At 34.4% G+C, this 15,408-nt stretch overlaps 1 protein-coding gene across 3 annotated transcripts in view; it reads left to right on the forward strand.

The window, feature by feature from the left end:
• The window catches only part of LOC128677506 (zinc finger SWIM domain-containing protein 4-like), a 66,688-nt gene that overhangs the window by 32,233 nt on the left and 19,047 nt on the right, over positions 1-15,408 (forward strand). For all 3 annotated transcript variants that reach the window (XR_008405536.1, XM_053758408.1, XM_053758409.1), the window contains exons 2-3: positions 13,179-13,272; positions 15,139-15,266. Coding sequence is in view for 2 of the 3 variants with exons in the window: in XM_053758408.1 (XP_053614383.1) it covers positions 13,179-13,272; positions 15,139-15,266 (222 nt within the window). In the remaining variant the exon portion in view is untranslated. The remainder of the gene's footprint in view (positions 1-13,178; positions 13,273-15,138; positions 15,267-15,408) is intronic.

Here is a 15,408-nt window from a genome sequence, read left to right on the forward strand (position 1 = left end):
TGGTGCAGCCTTATATAAAACTAGCGACCTGCTGGCCTGGCTTCAAACAGGGTAATTTATGGGTAAATCTTCGGGCATAAACTGTCTACGTGTAACAGTGAAAACTGCACCAAAATTACGTGGTTTAAAAGAATAGACCTTCAAAATCAGAGACGCGAAGGGTTTCTTTGTTTTATACCACGGAGCACGTTTTATACTATGTGGGGTGATTCAGATAGTTATTGTATTTCAACTTTTTCTCCGTTTTGTAGCCGCACCAAAAAGTCAGATGTGTTTAAAATCAGATATGAATTTATACTCGAATTGCGTGCAATTAAAAAAAACATACAAAACGGAGTCATTTGAGCGATAGCATCAATAATGACATAATAATGTCTGCGACACCGCCACCCCGGTCTGCGGAGCATCTGGCGTTCTGGCCTGCTTGACTATTATCTTTTTTTTTTAAATTTTTTTTTTGTTCAATCGCTAGACCTAGAGACCCACCAAATTCAAATTCAAATTCAAATTCAAATCATTTATTCAGAAATTAGACCTTCACAGGCACTTTTTCTCGTCAATCTTTAAATTTATAGTTATTTCTCACAAGCTAGAAACTACTGGCATTTCGGAACGACCACTGCTGAGAAGAAATGCCGAAAGAAACTCATTTGAACAGTGTTGGTCCCTATCATGCCAGATCGGCTTACCATTATTGTTTCTTACAAAAAAATTTTTTTTTTTCTTTTCTTTCTAATAATATATAAAAGTACATAATGTACATAGTCAAAAGGTATATCAAAACAGGTTATGATCGTGATCCGAGTGCTGATTATAATATATATATATATATATATATATATATATATATATGTGAAACACAATTAACTTACATGAAGATATATGAGAAACGAGATGACCAGTTCCCTCTGGCAGCACCCGTTCACGAGTTGACGCATGGGACAGCCATCGCGTAGCTCAACCATAATAGAGGGAACCTCACGACCCGGCCCACGACGCCACCACCAGATTGACCATTTGAGTGAGCATGACACACTCGATTCCCATGACTTCATAATTACAATTCTTATTCGTCGAAATAGAAGTATAATTCAGACACTTGAAGATCACAAATCACGTACATGTTTTACAAATAAAATTTAAATGCCATACGAATTATTATAACAAAATTCAAAATTGTGAATAAAATAATAAAAAACAGTAAAATAAAAATTAGGAGATCATGTGTGGAGTGGCAAAGTTGTCGGGAGGATCCAAGCGTTTTTATCAGTCAAATAGGCGTTAATTGTGTAATACGCTTTATCCATTAAATTTTTCTTAACATAAATTTTAAAATTTTTCATTGGCAGATTAATAGCCTTGTCATGGTTTAGTTGTGGTAGATAAATAAATAAACAAATATATTAGGACAAATCACACAGATTGAGCTAGCCCCAAAGTAAGTTCGAGACTTGTGTTATGGGATACTAACTCAACGATACTATATTTTATAACAAATACATATATAGATAAACATCCAAGTCCCGGGCCAATCAGAAAAAGATCATTTTACATCTTGACCCGACCGGGGATCGAACCCGGGACCTCTCGGTTCAGTGGCAAGGACTTTACCACTGCGCCACTGAGGTCGTCAAATGTAATAAATAGATGTGCGATAGATATAGTGTATTATGATAAAACATAATTTTAGCTAAGACTTTTGAAAGTATGCTTTAAGCTTTTCTATGAATAAGAGAGTAAGGATATAAAGCCCACATTTAGCGTGCTAGTTCTGGCTTATAGCAGAAATTCTCGTAGACAATCTCGAAAGAGATTTTTGAATTGTTATGCCCAATAATATACTTATCATCGACAGCGGGTTTCAGGACTAAAAATCCCCTTTGAGGTGATTTCTGAAGTAAACCCTACATTTTAACCTTGTAAATCAAACTCGTGTCATATGATAGTTTTCATAGACCACCACTTGCTCCGGTAAAGGAAAACATCGCGAGGAAACTGCATTTAGTTGATGACTTATAAGCTTTTGTGTTGAAGGGAGAAGACAGAGTATTTTGTTGAAGTTTCTAAAATTGTCTACAATTCGACAAAGTCGGGAAGATGTCAGAAAGATGTGGCACGCAAGCTGCTTCCAATCAGTCTAACTATGTGGAAGTCTTTAGGAGAAGTCAGAAGAGACTTCTTGTGCCTGACATGACAATATTTTACTTAATCAAGAAATCATCAATATCTACTTATGTGCAACCGCTTCAGTGCCAAACATCTCTAATAAGTACATTACATAAAAAAATTCGCATGAAAATTTGTTATTCTCAAAATGATGGATGAGTCATAGGTACGTCGTAAAAAGATGGATGGACTGTCTGAAAAATATGAAGTAGAAATTGAATGATGATATAATGAGATGAAACATTCTTCATGCAATCATGTGATATGTGGATATGCAATTTAAAATAGGTACTTGCACTATCAATCCATACGTGTACAGAAGCCATGACGAGTGTAATGTATCTTTACGATTATGATCAAAAAGATCGAATTGCATTTGTGCATTGCAATCCTTCTTACTTTTTTTTTATCATAATGACGAACCAAAGTGTCAAGGGCCTTTACTACCCTATTTTAAAATTGTATCCGAACAAAACTTATGCAACGAATCGAACCAGTGGTTCTGTGTACTTTTTCCAGTGCCTTTTATACTTTTTTTTTCATTCTCTCTCATTGTAATAGTACTGGCTGGCAATAAATTTGTGCTTCCGGATATTATTCACAGGCGCAGGTCATTTACATTCTTTGGCACACAAACCTGCCAGTGTAAAAAAAAATGACATATGTCATGCGGGCAAGACGAGTTTTATATCGCTAAAGGGACTCTTGCTTTAAATATGCATACTGGAGGCATAATTATTTTGTGATTATACCAATTACCATAGGTGCTATTCCGTATTATTGTTTCGTTTTGTATCTATTTACATACCAGGTGCAAACATTTACAACGCCACATATTTTTAGCGTGAATATGGTCGTTGTTAGCCGTGTTATAAATGGTGCTACTTTTGCAGTTTCTTTATTTATCATGACCATCAGTCTCAGATTCTCGAAAGTAAACTTAAGTGAATAATAAGTTTTCTTTGAGAATCTGAGAGAGACAAATTCATGTGAAATTGCTATGGAACCATTTCTTTTATCTATGTATGTAGGTATGGAAAAGACTAAATTTGAAAAAAATATGAAATAAGTATGTTATCTGCCTCAAGCTGTTTACCTAAGAACCCAGTATACTTACAAAGAGAAGATACGTACACCTAGAAAACATGTCTCATACAAAGGAGCATCACAACAAAGAAAAAAATAATCTTGAGTCCTTTGAAAGTATAAAAAAAGTCGCAAAAATGTATGGTTTCACATTTTTCTGGTCGATGTGCGAATTCGGTTTTCAAATTGTAAGTGAAAAAAAAAACAGACTTCGGTCGTGGTTCAACTATTGGGTTCACCTTGAAAATGTATGTATTTTTGCACTTTTTGTTAAAACTAAAAGGTTTGTTGTGTCAAAGAACTCGCTATATATGCAATGCGGGTGCCACCTGGTGGCAAACGGTCACTTTACGCTTGGCAAGAACCCACTTCCGACCACATGTCTTTAAAGTGTAAATACGATCGGATATTACCTACATCGTGACAGAAAACATTAAGTTTTCTTTTGATATTGTCTTTGTAAAAGTAATACTAGGGTAGATCTCATGGTAAAATTCGTTCAAGAAAGCGTCATTCCAAAAATCGACTAAAGCATGTTTCTTGAAAAGGAAAAAGTAATTAAGAATACCTTTTGGAAAATAGAGACAGATAAAAACTAGTACACTGGATTACCTTCAGTATACCTACACAAAATATATATTGCATACTGAAGAGAATCTCCGCTGCTGCTAAAGAATATTAATTTTTTTCTAATTATTAAATGCAATGTATAACTATCTCATTCATGTTAAACTCCATCTGTATTTATATAGATCTGACTGTCTCAATCGTTGGTCATTTTTTTACACTTTATTGATTTACTTTTCTATATTTTCCTGTAGTATCTACAACGTAGATAAAGCAACAAAGTCCTACATTATAAAAACCAGTAATGATCAAATGATTTTTATAATGTAGAACTTTCAGATAATGTGCCCATCTTAGAACAACATACACTACAAAACGTAGCTAAAAAAGTAACGAAACATTGAAACCCGTCAAATAGCAAGTTATTAACACCAAGACTATGCCTCATCGGGGATTTGTTCAAAGATGGTTACATGTCAAGTGTTAATAGACTTCCGGCACCTGTGAGGCAGGTGCAAGTGACTTGCCCGCCCCCTTCGATATTGGATTTGCTTTGCCGCTTTTCCTGGAGATTGAATGCGTGCAAATACTGCTTTGAACTCTGACTGACATACGTGACGTGCGAAATTAAGAGAAAATGTTTAGGCAACCTCGCTAATGTAACATTGAATTGACTTACACAAAAGTTAAAACATTACAGCACACCACACTTAAAATTATAAGCATGACGAAAGTTTTTTGCATTTATATTTAAATTTGTCAAATAAATAATTCAATATTATACAAAACATATTCTGTAAGGATTATCTAAACGAACGAAAATATTTTTTATCACTTTTAACACGTATGTAAGCCAAGGTAAGAACAAATCTATCATCTACTATTACGAATTCTAAGTTTCATTTAATAAAAATAAAATCTCCACACTATATTATTCCCTGTAATTTAAATATTAAAGTTCAAAATTGCTTGCCAATGTTCTCCCCACTTGCGATTCGTGCCAGTACAGCACAGATGTCAGTGTTTTCTAACACTTGTTACCAATACCCTCACCACCCCATCCTAAAATAACATGCCCTGAATCTCCATAATGTCCTTAAAGAAACAACGTCTAATATTAGACGTTCACAGAGAAAAATTATAGGTACTGATTAATTAATTTAGAAATTATGGGTATTATATGTATGAATTTATTATAATATATTTTAATATTAGTATGTCTTTACTTTATTTAAATAGAAGAACGTTTACGCAATTATTTCAGACCAAAGTATAAATATAAATGTCATCTACGTACCAAAACGTTCTTCGCAAGTAAAAAAAGATTTAAGGCATTAAAATTAAATCTTTTTGCCAATGAAAATATCAATTTTATGCCTATAATAAACTAATCTATCTGCATACGAGCGTTTTCATATTCAAAAGACCCTTGGTAGAAGTGTGCGTTCCAAACATTAGGATCTGACTAAAGCCAGACGGTTAATCCTTCTCCGACCACACATGGAAGATATTAATTCATCTTCACAAAAACATCCCTGTGTGCGTGAACGTTCCAGTTCGCATAACATATTACATTGACACAAAGATCCCACACGAATTTCTGTAAATATCGTTTTCATAATGGTATGAGTTTCGGGGTAGGGCAGGGATAATTAAGTTTCCTCAATTTTAGTCTCAGTTTAATTATGTAAAGGACATCTATCTATTTAGACTTGCGACATAACTAGCGGTTAAGGTCACAAAAATGTAACATTGACTTGACTTACACATAGGCGCCATTACGTATACACTCACACAGAGGCGCGTGTGACGAAACAGATCGTGACGTCACGCCGGCACGCGAACACACCCACACGCGCACGTGCTGCTTGCTACCCACGTGACGTTCCACGCACATTAACAAACAATTCAAATCGCTATAGAGAATTGAAGCGCACACTAGCGCAAATGTAAACAAAGTGACATGACGTCGAGACATGACTCACACGAGCGCGTGGCGATGCACACAGCGCCGATGATTAATGTAAACAAACCGGTCGTGTCATGGCGCTCACTCACACTAACGCGATGCTTTCAAAAGTGGGCCATCTGTTGTGTTTGTATTGTATTGAACCCGGTTCCGACGTCGAATTGCATTTCAGGTTCTTTTACATGACAACCTCTGTCTAGATGGATAAAAAGAATTTTAAACAGCCATGCTGAGTATATTATAATTTGAGATTTTTTTATAACTAGCAATTTCCTCAACCTTTACTTTATTTTCTGGTCTTTTTTATTATTTTACATATTACATTTTTCAGATAAGTTAATAAAGCTGGTTCATTTTACCTTAACATTTGAATGTTCCAATCTTCCATGCATAAACTTTTCTGAAATTGAACGTGAATTGAAACCAATTGCATAAAACATCAAAGGCAGAGAAAATAACAATAACTTTAAACTGTTCGAAACGAGAAAAAGCGAGCCATCCACTGACAAAGAACAATAAAAACCGCCAAACACAGATACTGGCCACATAAAAAAAATTAAATAAAAATCAGGAGAATACAGTCGTGCACAAAAGTTATAACCGGCTGAATGTGAAACAAGTACAGTCGTAAATAAAAACGAATAGCGCGCAGGCCGACGCGTACTGTTATTACTCCCAAATTTATGGCATTTGCCCAAAAATTACCAGTTTTATCCAGTTTATGACGCACTGAATTCCTACAGCTAGCTACTAAGCCTCCCTACTAAATAACAGGAATAGTTGTAATACCAGACCTTTCCCCTTTCACTAAGGATACGAGTTTACTGCCTCTAAAATTTTCGCTCTCGCAAATAAAATCTGGGTAAGTACTAAAGTGCAGCTTGATGGAGCACTGCTTTTCGGATGTGGATGTACTAAAAAAGTAAAAAGATTTTTTGTTATCGATAGTGTGAAATATAATATAGTGCCAAAATAAAAACAGTACGTGAAATTAAAAAGAAGATATTATATTTTCACGGTGACTTTTTAACAATGTTTTCTGTGACTCGATCTAAAAATACCGTAAATTAATTCAAAATAGCTACCTACAGTTCAAGTTAAGCAATCAATAACAAATTTCTCCTAAACTAATAATAGCTGTGCAGTGTGAATTATGGTGAAGTACGAAAGTAGTTCTTATTTAAAATTGTTATTTGGCTCAAGTTCTCACAACTTTCTAACTGGTCTGACTTCCGACCATTTTTCTGAAATATTCAATGGTTATATTCAATTTCCCAAATACTGAATCAAAAGCAATCGTCATGAATAACCTAACTGCAATGATTTTTTATATAATTATTCTAATCATTGCAGCCTTGCCTGTTCTTTAACTTCAAATTTTCACAAATATTGCATTTAGTTTTAGCAAACAATATGACTCTTTAAATTACCACCTAATTTGTTTTCCCCAGAATTCGCAGCTTATTTAAATTTACGTAATTCAGTTTATCCTGTTTTGGCATGCATATTTTCAGATGATAATAATAATAATATATGTTGGTAACACAGCTAAAACTATGACGTGGTGTTATCAATTTTTTTATGGCTTGATTGTACCAAATACACCAAATTTGTGAACTAATTTACATGTCTGTGTTGAACACATTGTTCTAAATAGCAGCGTCTTTGAATACATAGTTTTAAGATTGTTCCAATTTACAAAAGAAGATATCAATTGGGAATTGGTCAATCGACGGATAACGGATTTGTCACTGTCGCGGATGGTATAAATTCAATCCAATTAACCATGAATCTATAATCATTCCCATTAAAAACATCAACAACATACCAACAATGTGCGTTATTGGTCATTGTAAATTTGACTTTATTACCGCCGCATAGAAGTATACATTGATCATGCAGTTGACTGTACCATAGATTCAGCGTCGAATCTCGAACTGAACCTTGGCCAATAAACGCCCATTAAGTTCATGTACAATAGCACTATGGTTTGTGAACAAGCATGATGGAGAATGGAGATTTTGAACAACCATACATGGTTACAAACATGTTAGAATTTACGTATTTTCCTTCTAAATATAATCGAGAAAGTCCATAAGAAATACATTATGTTATTAAGGAAATGAGACAGACATACGACGATTTCGTACATAAATTTTCGACGTTACTGACTTTTGACTAAGTACTATCTTCCGTATATTTTGCTTTAATTACGTAAGCTTATACAGTCCTGCACTACATTTTATTAATGTTATATTTAAATTTTAAATTAATGCAAGCATTAAAAATGAATACGTTCTCTTCTTACTCACTCTTTTTTGTAAGTATCCTACACTCATCTCAAAACTAGCATCTCATCCTTGACTACGACCGGTTTGGACTAAGCCCAAATCACTCATATAATTACGTAATTAGCCGTAATTACACATTGTTTAGAGTAAATGCATTACAATACCTTGACCTCGCTATTGACCTGGTTTCTCCTAACCGGGTTACGTTACATCAGTAGCATTGTTGGATTTAACAGCTGTTAGCTCGCTCGCACCTCTTGTATTGTAATTAAATTCTAGTATAGTTATTTTCGTGTTTGAATTTTATTGGGGTTCGTTGGCTTTTGTGACTTGATCTAGTTCAGTAACTTTTATTTCAGTTTAATGTTTATTATGTTTAGTTTATATAGTTTTGTCTATTTCTTCCACGAGTTTAAGAATATGGCCGATAATACACAAAGCATAAAGTACCAAAAGAAACTTTATTATACAGTATTGGTAATGTAATGCTCGATAGACCACGCATGATTGCAAATTTTTAATTTGGACTAATAATATTGAACAATTGATTGATATTTAAATTGATTGATATTTAAGGGACCAATTATTGAGTTCAAGTGACGATAATATGTCATGAAATCAATAAATATTATCACAGTCATGTATAATATAATGTTATTTATTACTTTACGATATGTTTTCAAAACACGTTTTGCTTTACCAATAATTTAAATTAAATTAAATTGCATACAATATTGTATTCGAAAGTTCTGTTTCATGCAGAATACTGAGAAAGTATTATAATAGAACCCTAAATACCTCTGTTAAAATGTCTGTTGGTAATCTGGTTTGTGAGGCTCGTTTGTCTGGTTCTGGCTTTCCGATATCATTTCCAAAGAATATGAGGTCAACCAGTTCCTAAAGACATGCATGAACCAATGGCTGCCCCCGAAGGTGATTACTGTTAAAAATGTCACTACCAAAATACGGGCAGTGAATTAACTCCTAATTTTGATAGTTCACACTACAAGAGTAAATTCCTCGTCGTAGTCATACTATTTTAAAGATCTGAATAGAAATTGTTTTTTTTTTTTTTTGCGAAAGAAATATGCAGACCTCATATCAACTTTAACAAGATTTTTATTAAATTTCGTTCGTAATATCAGTTTTCATCGAAATGTTCTTTAATTTTTGTGGATATGTATACTTTTGCTTCTCTCATTTCTAATATCATCATAATATTTTGTCAGTTTGGATGGCTATGTGTAAAAAAATAAGAATACGCAATGTTTAATTAAGATATTGTGTCGACAACGGTCACTTGATGAAAACAACAATTTCTTATCATTAAAACATTTGGTCACGCGTCACAAAATCAAGCTGTGTAACGGAAATTTAATGATTTAATAAGTCATGTGGTTAGGAAACGAGTTGTGTGCCTATCGAGAAAGCCAGAGTCCCAGCCAGAAATCCAAGTTTGTCTTGCCAAGACGCTTGCCAAGATCATTATCGAACGCTTAGGCCGAATCTTGGCAACATTGGAACATTAAGTATTGGAACCAAAATTTGGAGACGTGGCGCTGGCGCCAAGTTTATTGACTTCGTTATAAGAAATATTCACTATAATTAGCTAGATAGGCAAAAATATGTATAGTGCCAAGATCTAAATATAAAGTTTTAATTTTCGATACAAAAGTTGATTAAACAGTTGAAATACTATTCATATGAGTGTTGTTTTTGGATCAGGTTTTAATAAATATAGGCACGTCAACGTGTAAGAAGAACATTGTTCTATCTATCTACATAATTCATATAAATCTGTAATGTGACAGTAAATTACGTACAAAATTTATGTAGAAGTGACAGTAATGAGTTTGGTCCAATAAAAAGTATTATGACAAGATTTAAATATTCACACACAATACAACTTGTACAGTTGCATGTATCATGTCCTATTGTATGTAGGTATGGCATAAATTATATTGCATGAGTGTTATTTGAAACCACGATGAATATTTATAATTTTTATATATTTAACATATCCATTAAAATATCTCACTTAAAGAAATCAGCCATGGCGTTGTACTGTCATCTTATTCTTATGCTTCCCAACATTACAATTTAGTCTTATTGATAATTTAACAAAGGAAAGTTTGAAGAAAGTTTCCGGTAAGTATCTTCATCTTTTGAAGAAATGGATCATTAACATATTTATTTTAACAAGTTATAACAAAGAAACGTAAGTAATTAATTTGGTTGCGCAGCCACAGCTGTAAAAACAATATCTATTGATCACCATCGCTATAAATCAGTTCCAAAACCGAATTTAGTACGGTACTGGCATCGCTTCTTGCAGCTGTGCCAACACCCAGTACTTTTTTCCCATTTTTTTTTACAAAAACTCATTCTTTTTCTCGAGTACCAGCCAGTTTCCATCTCCGTAACCAAGCTCAAAGGTAAGGGAATTCTCGGGCTCTCAGAAAATAGTTTACGCAACATTGAATTCTAAACTTTGGCAATAACGACCATGGCGCGGGCTAATTGTTGTTCGTGTTGTATGCCGCAATTGCTTTTCAAATCGGTTCACTTTTTGTGTTCCACAATGGCTGTCGTTTTGTCGTTTATCGATTTCGCATCGCGATTTATCGGTTCCGACGCTTGAGCGAATGATTGTGTTTCGCGTAAAAAATCGAGTGCTTTAATCGATGATTGAATTTTAACGTTTGATTCTTCGCTTTCAATTACTGTTGCGATAAGAGCTATGAACATGGTAGTCATGGTAATCATTTTGAATGAATTTACAACAACAAATTTACCTAGATGTAAATGCAGCAAAGAAGTACTAGAACTAGAGCAAATATAAGAGGTATTTGTTTACAGGATACACCTTTTAAACCTGATATTTACGTATATTTGCTCTCGAAAGGAGCGAGAACAAAATATGCTTTTCTTTTTTAATTTCCCAACCAGTATTTGTGGATACCGCACCTTTATTACCCATCCGACGATGCGAAATTATGCGGCATTCGATCCAGATGTCCAGCCGGTAATCGAATTTTGTAAAGTTTAACTATTGGACCGACAGCTGTCACGGCCGAGTGAGATAGCTTGGAGAAATTTCCCATTTCAGCCTTCGAATTTTATGCCTAATAGTTGTTATCGATAAGGGATTTTTCATTTTCAGTTCAATTATTTTTAGTTACTTACCACTACAAATAAATTGAAGAATCTGAAGTAATTTTGAAGTGAAAACTTCTTTAGCGGCGTTGTGCAGTTTTTGTGATGGGTAAAAAATGTTTAACTCGCGTCAGGACACGTGACCCTGATCGAAAATTCGTAAGACGTCCAAAGTGCACAATGTTAATATTCAAGTTTTCACTTCTGCCAGCACTCCCGGAGTGCAACACGTTTTCTTTTTCTTTTTCTTCTTAATAGGCGCTATGTGTGAACATTGCTTCATTCATGCGCTTTATCCATAGCTTATGTTTAGGTATATTATTGTACGTACAAATATGAGTACATACTTCCTTTTTCATAGTTATAAAAACGCCTTAGTAGCGACCTATAATACAGGTTGTAAAATGGTAGTCACAGGATATTACAGCCATTTCTATTGGCAATAAAACCAATTTAGGACTACTCTTCAACATACCCCATTTATTTTGTAAACTGCATGCGTTATGGTAAAGTATTTACAAAATATTAAGAGGTTTTAAGCCATCAAGTTTTATGAAAATATTATAGCTACGCTGCCTAAGCTGGAACGCGTCAAAATAGACCATTTAACATTTTTAGCAACAGCAGTTAATTGAACTAAACAGGAAACACGTGCGGAATATGCGTTTTAATGTCTGTGTATGTAATTGTATTGTTTTTTGAGTTACTGGAAAATTGCCTCGTTCTCACATCGAGGAATATTAGTAAATGTTGTAATCACTCAATCATCAGTCAAGTATATGTTACAAGATTAATAAAAAAAATAATCAATCTGATGGAAGTACTTTAAATATGTATTTTGAATCAACAAAACGTCCACATAAATTAAGGTCAACGCTTAACAGACAATTGCTTAAAACAAAGTCAGATGAATCTTTCCCTTGCCCCATAACAAGGGGACATGTAGACAAATCCGCTGTGTTATCCAACCAGGCTATAGACTTAACAAACTTCACATTGATGGAAATCGTGATTTAGTTCCGACTGTCAAATCTTCCATTGCAAAACACGGACAGAACAATATAGGTATAACAATATGATTGGCAGCGTGCAGTGTCGAAGTTCATACAATCGCAACCATTAAATACTAGTTATGGGGCAACGATTCGTCGCGGCTCTAATTTCACTTTCCAGTGTTACAGAAACAGTATAGGATCTTTTTATGTGCGAAGAAATTCGACTATTGCTTTTTGGAATCGTAACTTATGAGTTTTGCGAAGAGCAACTTTTTTCTTGTAAATTATAAAACAAAAACTACATAATTTAATTTCATTGTAGTCAATTATTTCATCCGCTTTTATCACACCTTTTACGTGAACTGTTGTTGCTGTCTCTTATTGATCATTATTGTTTTCAGCCATATTGATGTCCCTACAGAATGGGCACTGGCATTCCTTATGGAAGGATTAGGAGGGATGGCTATAAAAGTACCATTATGTATGCTTCAAATCTCACTTGTAGCTTCAAAGAATTGTTAAATTAGAACAATGAAACACCGTTCGTTATGACGACGATATATTATTATTGTCACATACAATTATCCGATCTATTCTATAGTTACGACTTTGTTTGGGAAACCATACTGGATCCTCATTACATTAACCGTCCTCTATCTGCGATAGGGTTTCTTTTTAATTTAGTTAACTGAATGACCTTATAACGTAATGCATTTTGCCTTCCTTCTCGACTTATTTCCCTTTAATATTATCATCAACTTCACTTATAGTGTCTAAACTTTTCACCTCATTCTAAACAATTTAATTTGATAACAGTGCTATTCCGAAAATAATTGAAGCTTGAAATTACATCAATTTCTGAAGTGAAAGACTCCGTCGCTCAGCGGCCGAGGAAGGATAGAGAAACTATATCTATCTATTTCTAAACAGAATTTGGACTTGTTCCAGGGTTTCACCTCAGCGGCGTGGTGCGAGCGCCGGCCACCGTCCCACCATGCTCGGAGCCGGAGAGGTTATACAGGGTCACAGTGTCTTTCGACAGGTAATTACTAACACTACTTTTATTTAGTTACATTTATGATCATTTATTTTCATATTATATTTACTATAGACATTATCACAAATTTTACTGATTTTTGTATACCTTCCGCCGCCATTGAAACAATGTCGCGTAGTTTGGAGATTGTATCATCTTTGTTCCCAGTTGCCAGTGGAGGACTTTTCGTATATATCAATTAAGTAACACGTCTTTATTTCTTACGGGGTAGACAGAGCCAAGACTTGTTAAACTCGATTCGTTTAGCTGTATGGAGGGCAAGTTGCTAGGCCATCTCTTTTTCATCGAAACGTCATTAAAAATGCCTACTATTTAGCTGCTATTTTAGCTCCGGTCATGATCATGATAGTTCATAATAACAATAGATCAAGGGAGAGCCTCGCGTGACATTCTATCATTGTGTTGCTAAAAGCTGATAATAATAAAACTGTTTTAATAACTAAATAACTCTATTCACGAACTATTGAGGTTACTGTGTCGGGAGAACGACGACGGGGAAACACCAAGTCCAACGATTTGAACATACATCCTACTTTTGAATGGAAGTCGATGCCAAGTTAAATCTTTACATAAAATGCCTAACTAATCAAATCCACAACCCGTTACTCCTATACTTGGCACCGATTTCCATTCAAGAAGTTTTTCCGTTCATGCCTTACTTTGTTATTTCAATATTTCGAGTGTCATGGAAGTCGGTAAAGTTTTGTATTTTTTTATTTTACACAATAAGATAAATTCCTAATATTTTTGGGTTCTGGATAACCATATTTTCGAGAGATAGATGGTATATACATGGGTTTTATAGATATTTGCAGAAAACACTATTGGTGCAGTAGTAAAACCGCTTAATTTCAAGACAATAACACTTAAAGGTCACAAAAGGACATTGTTCAATCGGTAGTCCATAGTCCTTATTATGGGAAGGGCAATGACCTGTATCCCATAACTTTTTCTGTTTTATAATATCACTTCTTTTGTCTACTATTTAAGTATTTACTTTGTAGCGAAGATTTTTACTTTGTAACAACTAATTTCACGGGTTGTATATCTTGAGTATTATTATAACATTTTCTTGATGTATTTTTTATATCTTTGTAATTAAAGGTTTCATATTCGTTTTCAAATTCAAGTTCAAATCATTTATTCAGAAATTAGACCTTCACAGGCACTTTTTCTCGTCGATCTTTATATTTATAGTTATTTCTCACAAGCTACAAACTACTGGCATTTCGGAACGACCACTGCTGAGAAGAAATGCCGAAAGAAACTCATTTGAACAGTGTTGGTCCCTATCATGCCAGATCGGCTTACCATTATTGTTTCTTACAATGTTTTTTTTTTCTTTCTAATAATATATAAATTTCCTGTGTCTTAGTAAGAGATATATTTATATATCCATCAAATTCATATGTAATTGTTTTAGTAGGGTCCCGCGTTCGATCCCCGGTCAATTGAAAGTGAACTTTTTCAGATTGGCCTGGGTCTGGGATGTTTATCTATATATGTATATGTTATAAAATATAGTATCGTTGAGTAAGTAACCCAATTAAAGTAACACAAGTCTCGAATTTACTTTGGGGAATACTCAATATGTGTGATCTGTTCATACATATTTATTTATTTATATTTATAAATTCGCTGTTACCATTAAGTTCTCTCTTTAATTTCTATACTTTATTATTTTTATTTTCTTATTTGAAGCAAACAAACACTTTTGATGCACCCGTATCGTTCAGTTCACAAAGTTCTATCCAGCCGAACGCTGCCTTCCTTCTTTAACTTTAATTCTACATCTACGCTAAGTCTATCTTCCCTTCTAATATCAGTTTCTGAGTCACACTCTCCTTCCAGATGCAAGATAACAGGAGTGACGTGCAGCTGCGAGGCGCGGGACATCTTCTGGTGTCAGCACGTGGTCGCTCTAGCTCTGTACCGCATCAGGAACGCAGACTGCGTCAGACTGAGGGTGCCTATATCAGGTGAGGTCACAGACACACGTTTTGCCAGGACACTAGTAACTTTCGTCTTATAATATACGATACGATAATAATCGAATCATTCAACTTTAGGTTACCATGGTTCAATATAGCCATAACACACGTTTTGCCAGGACACTAGTAA

Source organism: Plodia interpunctella, chromosome 18 (assembly GCF_027563975.2).
Source record: "Plodia interpunctella isolate USDA-ARS_2022_Savannah chromosome 18, ilPloInte3.2, whole genome shotgun sequence".
NCBI classification, from domain to species: Eukaryota; Metazoa; Arthropoda; class Insecta; order Lepidoptera; family Pyralidae; genus Plodia; species Plodia interpunctella.